The sequence below is a fragment of the Hylobates moloch genome, unplaced genomic scaffold (assembly GCF_009828535.3).
Source record: "Hylobates moloch isolate HMO894 unplaced genomic scaffold, HMol_V3 SCAFFOLD_5, whole genome shotgun sequence".
Taxonomy (NCBI): Eukaryota; Metazoa; Chordata; class Mammalia; order Primates; family Hylobatidae; genus Hylobates; species Hylobates moloch.
Genome location: NW_026652280.1, coordinates 13,842,294 through 13,861,571, shown reverse-complemented (window position 1 = coordinate 13,861,571; position 19,278 = coordinate 13,842,294). Strand labels below are relative to the sequence as shown.

Genomic DNA, 19,278 nt, shown 5'->3' with positions numbered 1-19,278 from the left:
AACTTAACTTATTAATTTATTTGTATGGAAAATTAGGAAATTGTTTTTATACAGCATTTCAGTGTTTTCAGGAAATTAATCTTACATTTTTTCAACTTGATATTTATTTATATTTTTAAATGATTACAGAGATGCTTCAGAAGTTAACAAACAGAATTATTCCAGACACAGGCCAGTGATGATCTTTTACTTTTCTTTCCGTGATATTAACATATTGATTCATTGTTCTGAACATCTCTCTATGGCCAATGTATCAAGAAGGCCATCAATGGCTAGCCAGGCTAATATTTGGATTGGCTGATCTGTTTAATTGTAATGAGTATGCTTGAACCTACAAATGGCCATCCACATGCCACCACTGATTATTTTAAAATTTTAAGTTTAGGGATACATGTGCAGGATGTGCAGGTTAGATAGGTAAACATGTGCCGTGGTGGTTTGCTGCATAGATTATCCCATCGCCTAAGTATTAAGCCCAGCATCACTAAGCTACTCTTCCTGATGCTCTTCCTCCTACCCCCAACCCTCCAACAGGCCCCAGTGTGTGTGGTTCCCTGCCATGTGTCCATGCCACCGCTAATTTTAAAAAATTTCTCCAAAAACTTAAATGCATGAAAATTTATAGTGAATTTATAACAATGATAAGGAGATACCCATTTGGAGATATGTATTTAAAAAATGAAGGCTTTTTTATTCAAGGCCTTTTGTCATTGCACCATTACTAGAAAGATACCTAGTAAAGCATTTCTAGTGTTTATTTATATCGAATAATAGAAATTCTCTTTTAAATTTCATTTATTCAAGTACTTTTGGAATAGTTTACGGCCAGTATGTAATTTAAGTGTAGGAAATCTTATTAAAAAAAAGGTATTAGACTGGATGAGAGATGGGTTGATTATTGTATATTTATTTCCTGCTGTTTTTAATATTGAAATAGGAAGTTTATTTAAAATGATAATGGAACTTGTATTTTATCACATGGGTATTTTAACCAATGTGATTTATTAAAAAAAAAAAAAGGTCATTTCATTCATCCAATCATGCAATCAACATACCTACGACACTGAGGAGTGGGGTTGCAAAGATGTATATCATGTGTGCTCTTAAGGGGATCACAGTTTAGTGGCCCTAAATTTCTGTTCCTATTAGAAGAGAGAGGGGAAATTATTTGGGTCACCACCTATGGCTCTAGCTGCTAGAGAAATACCAAATGACAAGGAGACAGAAGAATCAATGCTTGTGGCCAGGAAGAATTTGAACCACAGTGGCATGATCTTACTATAATTAGCACGTATGTAAGCACTGCTAGCATTTCTGTGACCAAACAGGTGTATTCACACTTCCTCACTACCGTCCACACCTTCCAAGTGCTTCCTGCTGCTCTTGCTTACCAACAAGAGCAGCAGCAACAGTAACTGTTACAAGATTTTGGGGGTTTTAGAAAAAAGAAAGGGCACATTTTCCTCCCCAGATTAGTAATGTTTAGTAAAACAGGAATTTTTGAGATGTGTTTGAGCAATTCAATTCAACTGCATACTCCTAGATATCATGGACATTTTGGTTGTTCTTCATTGGCTTGCTAAGGTTTTCCTTTCCTACATAGAATATAGATATGTGAACTTTTTGATTTAGAAGCTAGTAGTGCACTGTTGTTTTGATTTTGATGGTACTCTGACACGAAACAGCATGACTATTATGCACACTTGAATAATGTATAAGTTAAATAAATTATGTTATTTAAGTGTGCACAATAGTCATGCTGTTTCATATCACAGTACCTTTTTATTTCTTTTCTTTTTTTTTTTTTTTTGAGATGGAGTCTCGCTCTGTTGACAGGCTAGAGTGCAGTGGTGTAATCTTGGCCTACTGCAACCTCCACCTCCCGGGTTCAAGCAATTCTCCTGCCTCAGCCTCCCGAGTAGCTGGGACTACAGGTGTGCACCACCACTCCCAGCTAATTTTTGTATTTTTAGTAGAAACGGGGTTTCACCATGTTGGCCAGGATGGTCTCGATCTCTTGACCTTTTGATCTGCCCGACTCAGCCTCCCAAAGTGCTGGGATTACAGGTGTGTACCTGGCCCATATCACAGTGCTTAAATAATTTATATTTAAGTTATATACTTGGCTGATTCAAATGGGTTTGGAATTTTCTTAGAGAATTATTTTCTGATGTCTTCAGGGTGTACTTGACACCAATTCCGACCATTAACTTAATATAAAAATTGGAACATAGAACATGGAATACCTAAACTACATAACATATGTTGTATGGACTTACAGTTTATCAAACACTATAGTTCATCAAAGTGCTTAAGTCTAACCAAGTAAAATAGCCATCAAATAGTATGATACAGACCATGCAAGCTTTCAGTGTTTAATATTCAGGGATCATTTTTTATTGGATGTTAACTAATCATAAAATTTTAAACACACTAGTAAGCCTTTAGGATACTTTATTTATTGCCAGAAGAACATAGACAGGCATGGAAAGCTTAAATTTATTTGTGAATATGTGTGTGTATCTGGTGTGTGTGTCTATATGTGTTAAATGAGATAATGAACTTTTCAGAAAAAAAAGGTGTTACTGTACACAGCCAAACTTACTGAAGTTTAGTTTTTATTATTTGGTTTAAAATTGTTTGCTTTCTTTTAAAATGAAGTTGCAAAATAATACTTAGGCATATTACCAAAATAAATATTATAAAGCTGATACATACAGAGGAAAGAGAGAGCATCAATGTAATTTATTATAACTTTTTAAATATTCACAATTTAATTCTTAAAAAGATTTAAAACTATGCATTATTTACCACCTTGGCCCTACCAGACATCCACAGGGCACAATCATCTATCCATAAAATAAAAAACTTCAGGCTGGGTGTGGTGGCTCATGCCTGGAATCCCAGTACTTTGGGAGGCCAAGGGGAGCAGATCACGTGAGGTCAGGAGTTCGAGACCAGCCTGACCAACATGGAGAAACTCCGTCTCTATTAAAAATACAAAATTAGCTGGGCATGGTGGTGCATGCCTGCAATCCCAGCTACTCAGGAGGCTGAGGCAGGAGAATCACTTGAATCTGGGAGGCAGAGGTTACGGCGAGCCACGATTGTGCCATTGCACTCCAGCCTGGGCAAGAAGAGCAAAACTCCATCTCAAAATATAAAATAAAATAAAATAAAATAAAATCTTCAGGATTTAAAGAATAGTGCTATACACTTAACTTTTATAATTTCCACGTAATTTTAAAGAAAATGTAATTGGCAATGAAATATATATAGAAAATAAAACGGATTTATAGCAAAATGGGCATTAATGACTTGCTTAAGGCATTTTGAAAGAGATATTTACATAGAAATCAATCTAAAAATATGTTTGCTTTAAAATGTCATATTCAGGAAATTATTTGAAACAAACTAGGACCTTAAATAATACATAAAGAAAGGGGCTTGTTCCATATTTAAAAAATAGGATATTTACTAAATAATAGTATATAACTAAATATATAAACTAAATAAACATGAGTCTCTCTAATATTTTCAAGATTACATTCCAAATGGAAAAAAAAGAAAAACAGATCAGAAGAAATGCTTTCCATATTGAATGTGTGAATATATAGTAAATGAAAAAAGAATACAACACTTCATCATATAACAAAGAAAAAACTATTGATGCAATTTTTAAAGTTTCCACAGCTTTCCTCTTTCATTTCCTGTTTTGTTTTTAAATCAATTGGCAGAGAAAATTAAAAAAAAAATCCCAAGGAGATAGGGTAGCCACCTAATATACAGTTAGGTGCGTCAAATATTCTTTGTCAATTAATGACATTTTGATTTCTATCTGGATCTTCTTAACTATGACAGTTGTATACCTGCAATGATTCGAATGTCCAAGATGCTGTTGTCTTGCTGCTTTCTAGACAGTGATTGAGTCTTAGAGAAGCTGCTCTTGATGAAAATATATTACCTGAGCCCAATGGATGAGACACCTAAAGTATCAGTCCGATCCAATTCAGAGTATATCCCAGCCTAATGTGCATCATCGATGGTATTTTTTTTTGCCAGAATATTTTCTTATCCCTTAAATATTTCAAGAGTTTTGTAAATATTTATCATCTCTTTGGGGCTGGTTTACTTAAAAAAATACTGTATCAATTTTTTTATGTGTCTTGCAAAAGATAAATGAAAATTTTCAAATCAGCTTAATGTGGAATCAGTAACATTTTGTAAGTTTTTTGTTTTGTGGCATTTGGAAGTTTTTAATTCAGTGGTTTTGGGATTGGCATCTAGGGACCTCAGTGGTACAAGTGACAGCGACGGATGCTGATGATCCTACATATGGCAACAGTGCCAGAGTGGTCTACAGTATTCTGCAAGGACAGCCATACTTCTCAGTGGAGCCAAAAACAGGTAAAAATTGAAATGTGACATTCTTGTAAAGTCATAATTTGTTTGTTGCCTAGAATTAATATTATTTCTAAATATAGTTGACATTAATAACATACCATTTTATTATGCTTCTCTCAATATGTCTACTTCGGTAAGCATCATATTATTGAGGATTTATCACCGTTTAAAAATATTTTATTCATCAGTATCTTAACAAAATTAAAAATAATGCGATATATTCAAAAGTATTTCAGCTTCTATCTCCTGAATGCTTAAGAAAATTTCGATTGTTTACCTCAGAGTTTTACTTGTATTTTGTTTTGTGTTTTCATTCACATGGAAAATTATACATGGTAATCTTTATATCTCAAGTAGAAACCTCTCTACCATGTAGTATAATAGGTAATACTTTCAGCTTATTCTTCCAGATGATATTTTTCTCAGGGAAATTAGTTTAAACATAACAATTAGGGTGATGATCTGCCAGATCAAAAACTAAACTAAATATATATATATATTTTTAATTTTGGGGAACAATTTTTACTGAGTTGAAAAGTGGTATGGATAGAATATGTAGTTGGTTTGTTCTGTTTTGCTTTTATGTAAGCCGAAACTGTTTACATTAAGGCTATAACATGGGACATTGTTATCTTGGTTATTAATTGATATTTTAATGTATTCAGTTTTTCTGGTCCTGTGTGTGTAGGGAAGGGCAGGTGGGTGTGAATATTAGTGGGTGTGTGTCACTGATTTTTTAAATCACTGTGAAAATCCACATTTTCTCTTTTAAAAAATAATTTTGCCTTTATCATGGAGTCAGAATTATTCAAATATATACATTTATGATTATGAATATTCATTAGTACCTGTAATCCTAAATGAATATTTTAATGCCATTGATCCTGTTTTCCATATTTAACAAAAGGGCAGTATTAATTTATTCTCAAATCACCATGGGGATAAATGTTTTAGACACCTTTTGAGAATGACTGTTGTAATGTGCATGAACAGAGAAGTAAATTCAATCTTAGCTCATTCATTAGAGCTTTCATAGAGATAGAATGCATATTTTATACCAGTGTAGTGATAGGGCTTGGAAACCACATGGAGAGTCTAGTAAGGAAGAAACAGTCATGATTAAGCAAGTATTAAAGGAGAAGTAAATGAAAGTATTTGATTTATGATATGAATCCTGTGACTGTGGAAAGCGTGCTTCTGTTTGACTGAATGATAGATCTGAGAAACCTAAATTCAAATACCCACCTCTTCCCTTCTATGCCTACTCTTGGCAACCTAAAAAGACATTGACAAGTTTCTGACAATTTGCTCACAATCATACACTCCTGCCTTATATAACTTGTCCAAAAATAGCATGTATTAAGTCCAAGGATAAAATATTTTTCTGCTACTAATGATTGGCTTGTGATTTTGGCTTTGCTGCAAAATAACAGGATTTCCATATAACCCTATGGAGATAAAGCCTTACTGGTTGATCAACTACACAATGGTATATGTCTTAGGATTACATTATTAATACTTCAACCCTGATTTTAATTTCAGAGTTGAAAGGATTGTGTGTTACAAGAGAAGAGGAAAGTTTAGTTTAGTTTTTTCTTTTAATGCTGTAATTATGGTAATCACTGGAACTTCTTTTTACATGGTCATTGATGCAGAGATATTCTGGGCATCTTTGTCCTCTCTGCTAATTTATAATATGTAGAGTACGTTTCTTGTGAGAAAAAATAAATTACATGTTTTTCTGACTGAAATGGAAAGTTTTCAGACCTAAAGGGCATGGGGAATTGTAAATCAAGGTTCAGTTAGTCTTGTTAGTCTTCCTTTCCTGATGTCTGTCTGAGTCATTTATATGTGAGAAATAACATTATTTCTCCTTTAAATCTAAGGGTTTCTTGGGAAGAACGTAAAATTTTGACAAGAAAAATGTTGAAATTATGCTAAATAAAAATTGCAAAACCATAGGCACAGGCCATCACTGTTAGGTGCATTTTTATAAATTTCTTCTTCTCAATTTCTAAGAAAATGACATGGCTAAAATCTCAGAGCACAAATTTCATCTATAGCACTATTTACAGGCTGAATGACCAGAGGGTAACTATATTTTCTGTGTCAATTTCTCCTTCCCCCAACCTAGAATGTCAGTAGTTGCAAAACCCAGTGTTGACAGTTGACTTTAACAAGCAAGGTAGCATGACACTGGAAACAAGGTGAAGCAACATTCCCTTGAAACTTCTCACCACCTAATTTCATAATGTTCCAAATTTACTAGGAGATTATGGACATTACATTTATTCCATTAAACATACTTAGGAGTATTCTAAGGTGTATCTGTTTATTTTGTAACCTGCAAGCAAACAGATACCTTTTTTGGATCTGTGTGATATATGGGACGATTGGCTACCTAATTCGTAGCTTAAACTGAACATGCAGGTCCTTTGTTCTTAAATGATTAAGGATTTAAATACATCATCAGCAGAGCTTTAAACTGAGTACAGGGTCGGAATGACGGCACAGGTCATCTAGCCGTGAAGCAAGCTCTGGAAAATGGATTGAGTGTTAAACATTGTTTGTCATTTAGGAGTTCTTTTTTAGACATAAGAAGTATGACTACGTGGTGGCTGCATTATATGTTGTATGCATATCTATTACATCATAATTTTATGTAAGAGGTATTGTCATAACAGGTGACCCCTTCCAACTACACCCTTACCACTCGCCCAGTTCTCATTCTATGCAAGAGTGCTGTCTCTTTTGAAAGCTTGCCGAGAGCATCCCCCACAGTTGCAAAAAGAATCCCCTCCTCAATGACTCTTCATTTGCTGCCAGCACTGGAATTCTTCGTTGTTCCAGAAGCTTCCAACTTTACTACTTCACTGTTGTTGGTTCTTCTTCATCTTTTTATAGCTCTCTCATATCCACCCTACAGATAGACAAGCCAAATAATACAGAGCTTAGGCACACAATTTAGAAAGAAATAAAACTCATTAGCAGATTTTTATCTTAAGTGTAAAACAAAATGAGCATCCAAAAACTTTTGTGATTTTGTTTTATAAATAGGTTCCCCCTCCCAAGAGTTTTCTCAGCTAATCAGTAACATAGTTTCAGTATAGCCAGGGCTGTGCATTTCTTTCATATTTGATTTACTGATAAATGTCTGTAATAAAAGTGCCATGCTTGATTTTATTGCCTATTATATGAAATTCATTTATAATTTGTATTGCAGTAAACTATTATCATCAAAGGATATTTTTAAAAATAGAAAGCAAGCCTGAAACATTTGTGCTCATTTTAGTTTCTAAGTTCCTTTGAAATTTAACTTTCAAGGATCCTGAGTATTTTTTTTAATTTGAAACTTCTGTATTCAGGATCTATTTCCTCATGCATCAGTGTCTACATTTGCAGGAAAGAGTGTTGCCTGACCCCAATCTGTATTCATCTCTGAAATTCTACAAATATGTAACACAAGACTTCACAATGTCTTGTGTTACAAATTGCACTCGTAATAGAGTATTTTTAAAATATAAAGTGGTACATTTATTTTCACAATGCAATTCAAGTCTCAAAGATACACACACCTAAGAATGTCTATACATCCCATTCTCCATTTCATTTCTAATTTACTTTTAGTTAACTTTGTATGCTATAAGGTTTTGAGTTTTTTTTTTTAATTTCAATAGTTATCAATATGTTACAGAATGAATTGGGTTTATAACAATTGGTGAATTGCTCCAACAGGAGCTCTCCAAGGGAAAGAAGGTGGCAGTTAGGACTCAGAATAAATTTACAAAAGTGATCATTGTTATTCAGTCAGAATGTGCATGGGGGAGTACTTCTCACCTATAACATAACAGCTGATTACATTGCATTAAAATATTCAATTGTGTCTTTAATAGCAAAACATCATATTGGAATTTTTTTCCTGAATAGGTACTATATTTCTAAACATCATGTAATATAACACTCATTGATATAATGTAAAACAGAATAAGCTAATATTGGTCACAAGCATCACTGAGATATTTTAAACACTAAGAATACATATTGACAGAAACTGATTACATAAATATGTATTCAGTTCATTACCAGTTATATCTATTATTCTCATTCACTAGGGAATAATTACACAAAAATAATTATCTTTAAAGGAGTTACCAAGAGAGCTAACATGATATCCAATTAGTTCTGTTAGAACAAAAGCAAAGCAAACAGCCAAACTACATGTATTTTAAATGATTTTTTGCTGGTGCATGATTCTACTGTCCGTGTTTCAACGGTGCTCCCTTCATTGGCTGCTCCATTTCGGTGATGGCCATACCAAATGGTTTTAGTTCATTCATGGTCCTTATGAGGTAGGAGAACAGCAGGACTTATTTTCTGGTCACAAACTTGTTGACCAAAACAGGATCTGGTCGGTCCAGACAGGGTAAAGTGAAGAAACTGGCAGGAACCAGCAGATGTCCACATAAGCAGTCCCTAGCAGCCCTCATTGCTCATCGGCATAAGACACTCCCACCAGTGCCATGACAGTTTATAAATACTATGGCAACAACTTGGAAGTTACCACCTGTCTCCGCCGCAGTGACCTGGAAGTTACTGCCTTCTTTCCTAGAAATTTCTAAATAATCTACCCTCAATTTGCATTGACCCACTCCTCAATTTGCATGTAATCGAAATTGGGTTTACATAAGTATAAATAAATTTGCCAAGAGACCATAGATTGCAGAGTTTGGACACGCTGCCTATGAGTTCGCACTGCTCCACAAAGAGCAGTACCATTTAATAAAAGTTGCTGTCCAAAACCACTGGATTACCCTTGAATTCTTTCTTGGGCAAAGCCAAGAACCTCGTGGGCTAAGTCCCAATTTGGGGGCTTGGCTGTTTGGCATTACTTACCTCTTGATATGTATTATTAAGTACATAGAAGCTGTAAGGAAACCCCTATCTTTAATGTCTCATTGTATGGTTTTAGAATTCTTGGAATAGCTACAGACAAAAAAGGCTGTAATGGAGAGAGTGAGGAGATGAAGGGCTTTGGGAATTGGAAGTGCAGACGACCCAGATCCTGGTTATGGTGAGAAGGTGCTCCTCAGTTAACAAGATCCCTGAGAAAGCTGGTTCTGCAATATTGAGATTCCCCTTAGAATGGTAGTCCAGTCAAAGTGATATCCAAAAACGTTTATTTAGTTTTAGTGAGAACAATCCTAAAGGGTTGAGCCCTCACAGCGTGAATCTCCCCAGCCACTGGTTATTAATCCTTGGGTTCCTGTGGTTGTCCAGACTCCTGAGGGTAATTCGAAGCCTGAATATGCAGAACCCGTGTTCCTTTGCTTCCCTAAAGTGCAAAAGATTTCAGAAATGGCTATCGTCTGTTACATGAGGTACATATACCAAATTTTTAAGAAGATTCAATAGTAGCAGAATATGCTTTAAAAAAATAATCTGAGGCTGATAGGATATTATTAGATCATCAGATTTTTTTCCTATACTTAAAAACAGCTTTTGAACAATAGCAATGTAAGTTTATGTTTTACACGTACAATGCTTTTTGTGAACATGGATTATAAATAAATGAAAAGTTCTGAGTTATGGTATCAGATGATATAGCTATAGAAAAATTATTATTCACAAAGCCTAAAATATGAGCCATTGTCTTTTCCAAAGAGCCCTAGATAGATTTTTTGTTGTTGTTGCTGAGCCTAAGTGACTTAGAATTATTGATTATTATTAAGGATGAAAATCTCACAGAGTTATAGCTATCCAATTGGTCAAGACTAGACTTTACTAGTTCAGTCATACAGTATTAACAATTTTCTGTGTGTGTGTGTGTATTTATATACAGAATTATATAATACATGACAAAACACAAATGAAATCCAATGTATGAGAATGCTTTTCCAAATTTAGACAGTTTTTACTTAAAAGTAAAAGTGAGCAAATGCCATACAAGTAGAAATCTCTTATTAGTGGGTGTTCTTATTTCAAATCAACTTTTCCCAATTATGTTATTCTTGTCAAAAATATGTTCAATAGTTGAGGAATTTGGAAATTACCTTTCCTACCTGCATTGATTTGCAAACTTTGTGATGATTTCTGCCTTGGAAAGGTGTTATTTATAGGCTCACTTATAAAGAGACAATTAGATGTGTGAAAAATAAGTGAGAAACTTTGACTACCAGACTTCTATCTTAACGATGCTATATTTCCTTTCAAAAATAATTCCACAAAGCAAACCCATGAGAGGATGAGGCTGCAGTGTTTCCTTTACTGATTAGTTGAGGGGCTATAGAGTTCTCTCTATCACAATAAATGTGCACAGATGATAACACATACTGATATTAGAAGGAAAAATGAGAGATGAATCAAATTTAAAAAACAAAAAATAATTTGGACTTCTTTTCTAAAAATAACTCATTTTGTTAATATTTTTTCATATAAATGAAATATGTGTTGGCCATGTTCAAAATAAGCAATGCTCAATTTTTAAAAATGGGGTTACAGAAATAAAGATAATTAACAGCAAAAAATAACAAACAAACAAACAAAAAAAAAAACAAGAAAAGAAAAAGGTGGAGATATGTCCCAGAACTCTCACACAAAGGTTGTTTATGTTTGGTGACAGTATTAGGGAAGTCAATATTTGCTTTGTTGTAAATTAGAGTTAATAGAAGTATTGAAGAGCAAACATGAAAAATCCATAAAATCATTATGGCTCTAAGAAGAATATCTATGTATTAGATACCACCTGGACCTAATTTGTATAGGTTTTTTTTTTCATTTTTATTATAATATTTCAAAGATCAATTATAAAATATGTAGACACACATAAGGATTCATTGAAAGTGTTACTTAAAGTGAGCCTGGATTGCCATGACAATAGCATCCAACTACAGTTAGTGTATTAGAATAAATGAGTAATGTCAAAAAATAAATAAGCAACCTGGACTTTTCAAGTAAGTGTAATTTGAATGCCTAAAATATAGGTCTGTTGCTGATGTATGTGTGTGTTTGTGTTTGAGAGCTGGTGTGCTCAGATTTAAACAAAAATATTGTTGCTAAAGATAGTAGGAATATTATTTAACTTGAAAACTGATAATAAGTGGTTATGCATTTTTATTAGTTGTTGAGATGGAAGAAAAAGACAAGTTCATTGCTGTGTACTTGTACAGGTGACTGTCCATTATTCTAGGTAAAAGGCCATTTTATTTATTTATAAATTGTTATTTCCTTAACCACTTTTCCATGAAACCTAAAGATAATCCTCTTTATTCAGTATTGAGAAAACCATGTTAGTAATGTTTTCTCTGTTTTTGTAACATTGTGTAAAACTATCATATTTCTTTGGTCTTTAATACACAGTAAAATTATGTAAAGTAAACAAACAAAACAACAAAAGGCAACAACTCAAAAGGGACTTACTACTTGTATCAGTATTCTTTGTTAGTATAAATGCAGTGATTCATGATGAATTTTACTGGGATTTGAAATTTTACAGGAGTCATCAAGACTGCCCTTCCAAACATGGATAGAGAGGCTAAAGACCAGTATTTGCTTGTTATTCAGGCAAAGGATATGGTTGGTCAAAATGGAGGACTGTCAGGAACTACATCAGTCACTGTGACCCTAACTGATGTCAATGATAATCCACCTCGCTTTCCTCGAAGTAAGTTGTTTTCTTAAATGATACAAGTGCAATAACTTTCCCCGACAGTCTATAAAATACATCTTTAAAATGACTTTTTTTTTCAAATACTTCTAAAGCAAATAATTATCTTACTTCATTCTCCCAAATTTGCATTTTATTAGAGACATAATTTTGATTCAGCAATATGGATTATAAGGGTATTGAGAAGAAAGAAGTCATCATATATTTGCATTACTTCTATCTTAAATATAGTAAGATTTTTCTTTCATTCACATTTTGAATACTAGACAATTATTAATTGTGTTTATGTATTAGTCTTTTTTTCTAAGGATTACTATTTTTATATTTTGTAAATTATAAAGTTGTTGCCAATTAGTAATATTCAAATACATTTTATTCATTCTATGTACTAAAATACTGATTTATTTTTGAAAATTAAAAGAGTAATAAACATTTTCATTTTATCATTTCAAACTTTTTAAAGCCAGTTTATACACACTGAACATTCCTTTAGCAGTTCCCCCATGTCTTTCTTGTGCAAACATTCAGTGTTTTAAAAACCAATCTAAAGAACTAGAAAACCAAATGCCCTCAATTCCACTTATTTGACCAAAGGGGCTTTTAACTTAACCAAGAAAAAAGAAAAAAAAATTCTCTAGATAAAGATGTGCTGTTTGTAAAAAACGTTTCATCTCACTCTCTTTTTAGTTCCCTTTTTTTCCCTAAGTGTGTGTGTTATTTCTTTAGAATGCTCAAGAAAATAAAGAGATTGTACAGACCATAATGTCGGTACAATGTCTCTAAAATGCTTTTCCAGTAGAAATGGGGAACTAAACTCCCTACCAACAGAATTTAAAAGTGAATTATATCAAAAAAGGAACCTTTCTGAGCAAATACAAGTGTCACTGTTTTTTCCTTCAATGACTGCTTCTTTAAAATTTTCCTCTTTATCTTACATATTTTTAATATTTATATTATTATACAAGAAATGGCATCTCCTGATAATATAAAAAAGTGACCCCAGGTTTAGCATTGTTTTCTTTAAATAAGCCTATTCTTAATTGTGATCTTGATGGCTTATCATTGAGAAGGAGGGACTTTTAGAATTAAAAAATGCAATAGTGCAATTATCTTGGGCTCATAATGAAATGAACTGCTTTCCTTTTGTTTAAGCTTAGATTGATAACATTATGTAGAATTTTAGTAAGATACAGGTTTTCTAGGCCATTATAGATCCCCTCAAATTTATTAAAGTGAAAAAAGCCAAGGATATATCATTGTTACTCATTTTTGCTGGGATTTTTCTCTACCATTGAATCACTAGTTTAACCTTGACATTTTGGAATTTTATGAAGGACACTTTGAGATATGTGAAAGGGGTCACTCAAAAGTAATAGCATATGTTATAATCATTTAAAAAACAAACAGTAACTATTCACAAAGTCTAGAAAATTGCAAACAAGTCTCATTCTAATACATATTTCCATAATACAGACACATTTTCCTTTCTATATTCTTCTCCCTTCACAAGACAGGACAAATGCACCACAATTTAACAACCAAAGGAAACGGAAGTAGATGCAGGAGGCCGGAAAAATTAAATAATTAGAGAAAAAATAATGAAGGAATATACTGTTCTGAGGTGTTTCCTCATTTCTGAGTGATGTAGTTCACGTATTTCTTCATCTGCCCCCAAACTTTTTCTTTAGTTTGAGGGATGGTGAAGAGGAGTTATTACAAAAGTTAAACCAAAAATTTTAGAAGTTATTTTTTTCTCTTTTACTTTTTTTTTTTTTTTTTCTGTTCAACAAATATTGTCTAGCCTCCTGGACCATTGTGGCCCAAATAAGTTCTACATACAACCCACACAAATCATTCTTATCCTTTCTTATCCAGTTTTCTTACCCATTTTTCTGAAACTCTCTTGGTAAAAATGCTAAGTAAATTCCAACATTAAGTTATGAAAATGATTTAGGCTTGTATTTGCCCATTTCAAGCCCAATCTATTCTATTTTTATTTCTTAGTATTTTACACATTATTGTAATTATCATATTGAATTACATTTACTAATTATGTATCAATTATAATTACTTTAAGTTTATTTTTATTTTTCAGTGTAGGATATTTCTCATCGCCAGAAATACAGGACTTAGAGATTCTTCTCTTGCTTTTCCTCACCATCTATTTCTGCTATCACAGTGATTATTAACTAATCATTCCTATCATATCTCTTAAGGCTATATGAAACTCATCATTTGTTTTCCATTACCTTAGCATATTTTTTATTAAAAAATAAAAAGAAGTTGTGCTACAATGATGCCAAAATAACTCAATAGTTAAATTTTTATTGGTTAGTTTGGTGTAACGTGTTCATTTCTTGTTTTGAATTTCACAGGGTCTTATCAATATAACGTCCCAGAATCATTACCTGTAGCCTCAGTTGTGGCCAGAATTAAAGCTGCCGATGCAGATATTGGAGCTAATGCTGAAATGGAGTACAAGATTGTGGATGGTGATGGTTTGGGCATTTTTAAGATTTCTGTTGACAAAGAAACCCAGGAAGGAATCATTACTATACAGAAGGTAATGTTTTCTTTATTTATCTTTTATCACAGATTACTGAAAAGTCCTTTCTGTTTGATGGGAGAATGTACTAGACAAACCGAATGGCCATATGGGACCATTACTATTTTAATTTCAGTAAGATAAGCTATGCATTTATTTTTAGATGTCAGACTCTTAGGGAACCTTGAGTTACATTTGTAATAACACCCATCAATTCTATTCTTTAAGAAACTCGCAGCCATTATCTATAGCACTATAAAAATAAAGCAAACTGGCAATGTGCTGTTTTAAAGACCTATTTGGAGAGATGAATATGTTTCTGCCTTGACTATTCCACTAATGAAACCCTAAAATCAACCAAAAGCCTCTGTATGCAAACAACAGATGCTATTATCTTCTCCATAAATGAAAATAATATGATTTCGAGTAGAAACCAAAATGTTGAAGACTTGCTACATTACCAATTATTGCCATTTAAAATTTATAGTAATTGGAAGACTTGAATATTTCGTACGAGAAGAGCATGAAAAGTTGTAAAACCTATCATACTTTCTACAGAGCGAGTGTGAAAGAGACAGAAAGTCAGTGCAGCCCAAACTGAAGATTATTTTCCATAATGTATTTAAATTAGCTCTAAACACAATTATGGGAGAAAATGGACTCTTTACTCTCTTTTCAATTTAGAGACATGACTTTTTACAAATATTTAATGAAAAATAATAACTCAAAAGCTATTATTTCAAAATGTAGTCTTAGTTTATCAACTATTTGAAACATTAAAAATATATCAATATCTTGACGCCTAAGATATGAAATTTTTGTCAGTATGAAAATCCAATGTATAACTTTGTAATTAAGCTTTTCAATAATTAGCACATATCAGTAAAAAAAGTTATATTTTATTTGTTATAGGAAAACATATGTTTGATTTCAGGCAAATGAGAAAAACATCTCTGCAATTATTTCCAGTAGACAGCTGCTGTTTTAGCTAAGCTGGTGACAATCTGTGTATAAAAGTTTTAATAGCTAGGGTAGGCCAACTGTTGGTAAAATGTTTTGTTATGTTGTCTAAAGTAAAAGGAATTCAGTAAGGTACAATGCTGCTCAAAGATTTCAGAGAGTTGTCTGAAATCAATCTGTTCATATTCAATAATTTTTTATGCAAATTGAAAGTTTTTATTGAACAAATAACTATATTTTATATATTATAATGAAGGCAGCACAAATCTTTGAAAATTCTAAATTTGATATAAAATATTTGATTTAGTAAGGGAAAAATAAAACTTATTTTCTAATTTTATAATATCGTTTCTGGAAATTTTAGAAAATTGCTAGAAAAAGAGACATAAAAAACCTAGATTAAAAATTATGTCATCTAAAAGCATAAAACTCATTAAAAATTGCAAGGAGAAATTTGATTCTAACTTATAACAATAGAAAAACATCACAAATAATCGTTATTATTCTTATAGGTATCAATTAATATCTGTCAGGCTTTTCTTTTTGAGTAACTTAAAGGCTTTATTTTATTTTCTCAACAATCTCATGAAGCTATTATTAGGACACTGAAAATATAGAAACATTATAAAATATTGAACAATGGAAGAAATGGTAAATAATTTATGATATCATATTAAGGAATTTTCATCCATCATTGTAGTAATGTGGTGATGTTTTTGCAAATGAATATGGAAAATTTTTATTCAAAAATTATTAAAAGGCAGTATCCAAACTTTTACAAAGTCTGGATAAATGAAAATTATATTTTTACAGAATAACATATTATAAGAAAAATATTAAAATGTTAATAGTATCATTTCTAAATCTTACCTTCACTGCTTTTTCAATAATATGTAACATTCACTAGTTATTGTTATAATTGAAATGTTGTTAAATATATAAAAGAGTTATTCAAAAGCCAAATGGAAATAAATCTCATTAAAAGAATCTCATTAAAAACACTATATAATCTACTTTGACTATTATTAGAGATCAAAATTATTTTACAAATGCAGAAATAAGTCACAGAGATGGTATTCAGTGGGTTCAAATTTCATGTATTGTTGAAGTTCTTAAGTTCGTGTATTGTTGAAGGTATTAAAAAAACATAATATTCTATTTAATAAATTATGATTTTAAAAGATTCCAAATTTTTAAACGTTTAGATTAATAGAATTTTTGGTTTCGATACTAGAGATTCCTTACTTCTGCCCAGAAATCTGAATGATGCCTTGAATCTAATAAAATCAATAATTAGTTATTATTGTTTATTCATCAGTCATTATATAAGAAGTTAGCTAAATATTTTAACAATTTTTTCACTAAATACGAGGTCAAAACTCCATTATTTTTAGTTGAGATTGTTAGCAACTAAAATTAAATTTTATTTTCTTAAGTGACTTCTAACACATAAATACTTGTCTAATTCTTTGTTTTCTTATATAACATCAAAGATTATTTAGGAAAAATTAAGCACACACAACGTACAGGAGAATCTTAAGAAACAATGGTGGTGAAAAATTTCATAATATTACTTCTGTGTCATAAGTAGCCAAGGTAAATTTTAATATGTAAGGAAACAATTCTTGTTCATCCTGAATTACTATGGAGAACCAAACTGACTATCGAGCTATCAAAGGTCAAAAAAATAACATTTAGGTTAAATCCAGGGATTTTAAATACACCAGTAGACAGTTCAGATGTTGAATGCTAACATGATTTTCCATATCATTTTGAGCCTAAACACACTGTGTATATGAACAATAATTTAGACTAAGAAGTTAGTCGTAGTTTATTACTCTTAAAGGGGATTGCGCAAACTTGCTTTCAGTTTTCTAATGTGCAAAGTAGATCTGATTTTTAAGTTTTATCTTAATGTGGAGAATATATAGATACCATATTGAGGCAAAACCATTAGATTCTAAAAGTAAAATGATGTATAGCAACAGATGGCATGAACCTAAGCAGTATGGTCTGCAATTTTTATGTTCATTAATTCATCATGATAGAATGCATGGGTGTTAAGACGAGATACCTGAAATTTTGCTGTTTGAAATAGATAAAAATGTTTTAAAAACACCTATCGTGCTTTTATACAGTGCAGATAATATCAACATGGAAATAAATGAAAACAAAATCTCAGTTTTCGTCGTGCTAAAAATCTTTAGGCTTAGCAAACATTACTTTTTTCTTTCTTCCTACCCTCCTTCTCCATGTAGTTCTGAGTAGATACTAGATAGTGGGAAAATTAACTCATATACAGGAACTTAATTTTTATTTCCAAAGCTCCCTCCACCTCCAAACTAATTTTTAAAAATTTTACACATTTTTATTATCTGTTAATATGTTCCAGTGTCCAGACAATCCTACTTTCTCATCCGTATTGGAATAAACAAGCATAAATAAATAATTTATGTAAGAGTTGACTAAAAATAGTGGAAATGATACATTTGTGTTTTACTGCAGTTTAAGCTTACTAATTACAAAGGTTTTCTTTTCACTTGCAAAAATTGCTTATAGTGTTACACAGTTGATCCTTAAAAAACATGAGTTTTAACTGAGTGAGTCCACTTATATATGGATTTTTTTCAATAAATATATTAGTCTTTTTGGAAATTTGTGACAATCTGAAAATACTCACAGATGACTTATGTAGCCTAGAGATCTTGAACATTTTGAGAAAAAATTGATATGTGTTAAATGCCTAAAATATATGAAGATGTTAGACTGTTTATGTGTTAATAGAATAACTGTGTTATCAGTAAGGCTTCTGGTCAACAATAGGATATTAGTAGTTAAATTTTGAGCGATCCAAAGTTATACACAGATTTTTGGTTGTGTCGGTGGTGGTTCTCCTAATCCCTATGTTTTTCAGGGGTCAATTGTATATTCATCTCGTTTTTAGATGAAAATTTACCATTAATTCATAATTTTCTTATTCTCAGCAATTATTTTATTAATTTATTGAAATATATAATTCACAGTTTATGTGTAGCTTCTATGCCTCTTACCCTGTACTTGGTTCCAGAATAATCCAGGGTTTGTCCTGTTACCCTCATTGTTCATATTCTAACTTTCTATGAACTTCAAAGAACTATTGGATGCCTAGAATTGAGATCTCTTAAACTTGCTGTCAGTTTTCTAATGTGCAAAATAGATCTGATTTTTAAGTTTTATCTTAATGTGGAGAATATATTTACCATTCTGAGACAGAACCATTAGATTCTAAAAGTGAAGTAATGTATAGCAACAGAAGGTATGAACCTAAGCAGTGTGGTCTATAATTATTTTTTTGTTTTGTTTTTGTTTTTGTTTTGTTTTGTTTTGAGATGGAGTCTCACTCTGTCGCCCAGGCTGGAGTGCAGTGGCACAATCTTGGCTCGCTGCAAGCCCCACCTCCTGGGTTCACACCATTCTCCTGCCTCAGCCTTCTGACTAGCTGGGACCACAGGCGCCCGCCACTACTCCCAGCTAATTTTTGTATTTTTTGTAGAGACGAGGTTTCACCGTGTTAGCCAGGATGGTCTCAATCTCCTGACCTTGTGATCCGCCCGCCTGGTCTGTAAAATTTTTATGATCATTAACTCATCAGGATAGGATACATGTGTATTAAGATAAGATATCTGAAATGTTGCTGTTTGAAATAGGTAAAATAAAAAAAAAAAAA

The 19,278-nt window shown here is 32.2% G+C and overlaps 1 protein-coding gene across 3 annotated transcripts in view; it reads left to right on the top strand.

Annotated features, from left to right (window-relative positions):
* CDH7 (cadherin 7) overlaps positions 1-19,278 on the top strand; it is a 128,458-nt gene that overhangs the window by 57,201 nt on the left and 51,979 nt on the right. For all 3 annotated transcript variants that reach the window (XM_032152087.2, XM_032152088.2, XM_058438275.1), the window contains exons 4-6: positions 4,288-4,407; positions 11,897-12,064; positions 14,443-14,630. In XM_032152087.2, coding sequence (XP_032007978.1) covers positions 4,288-4,407; positions 11,897-12,064; positions 14,443-14,630 — 476 coding nt within the window. The remainder of the gene's footprint in view (positions 1-4,287; positions 4,408-11,896; positions 12,065-14,442; positions 14,631-19,278) is intronic.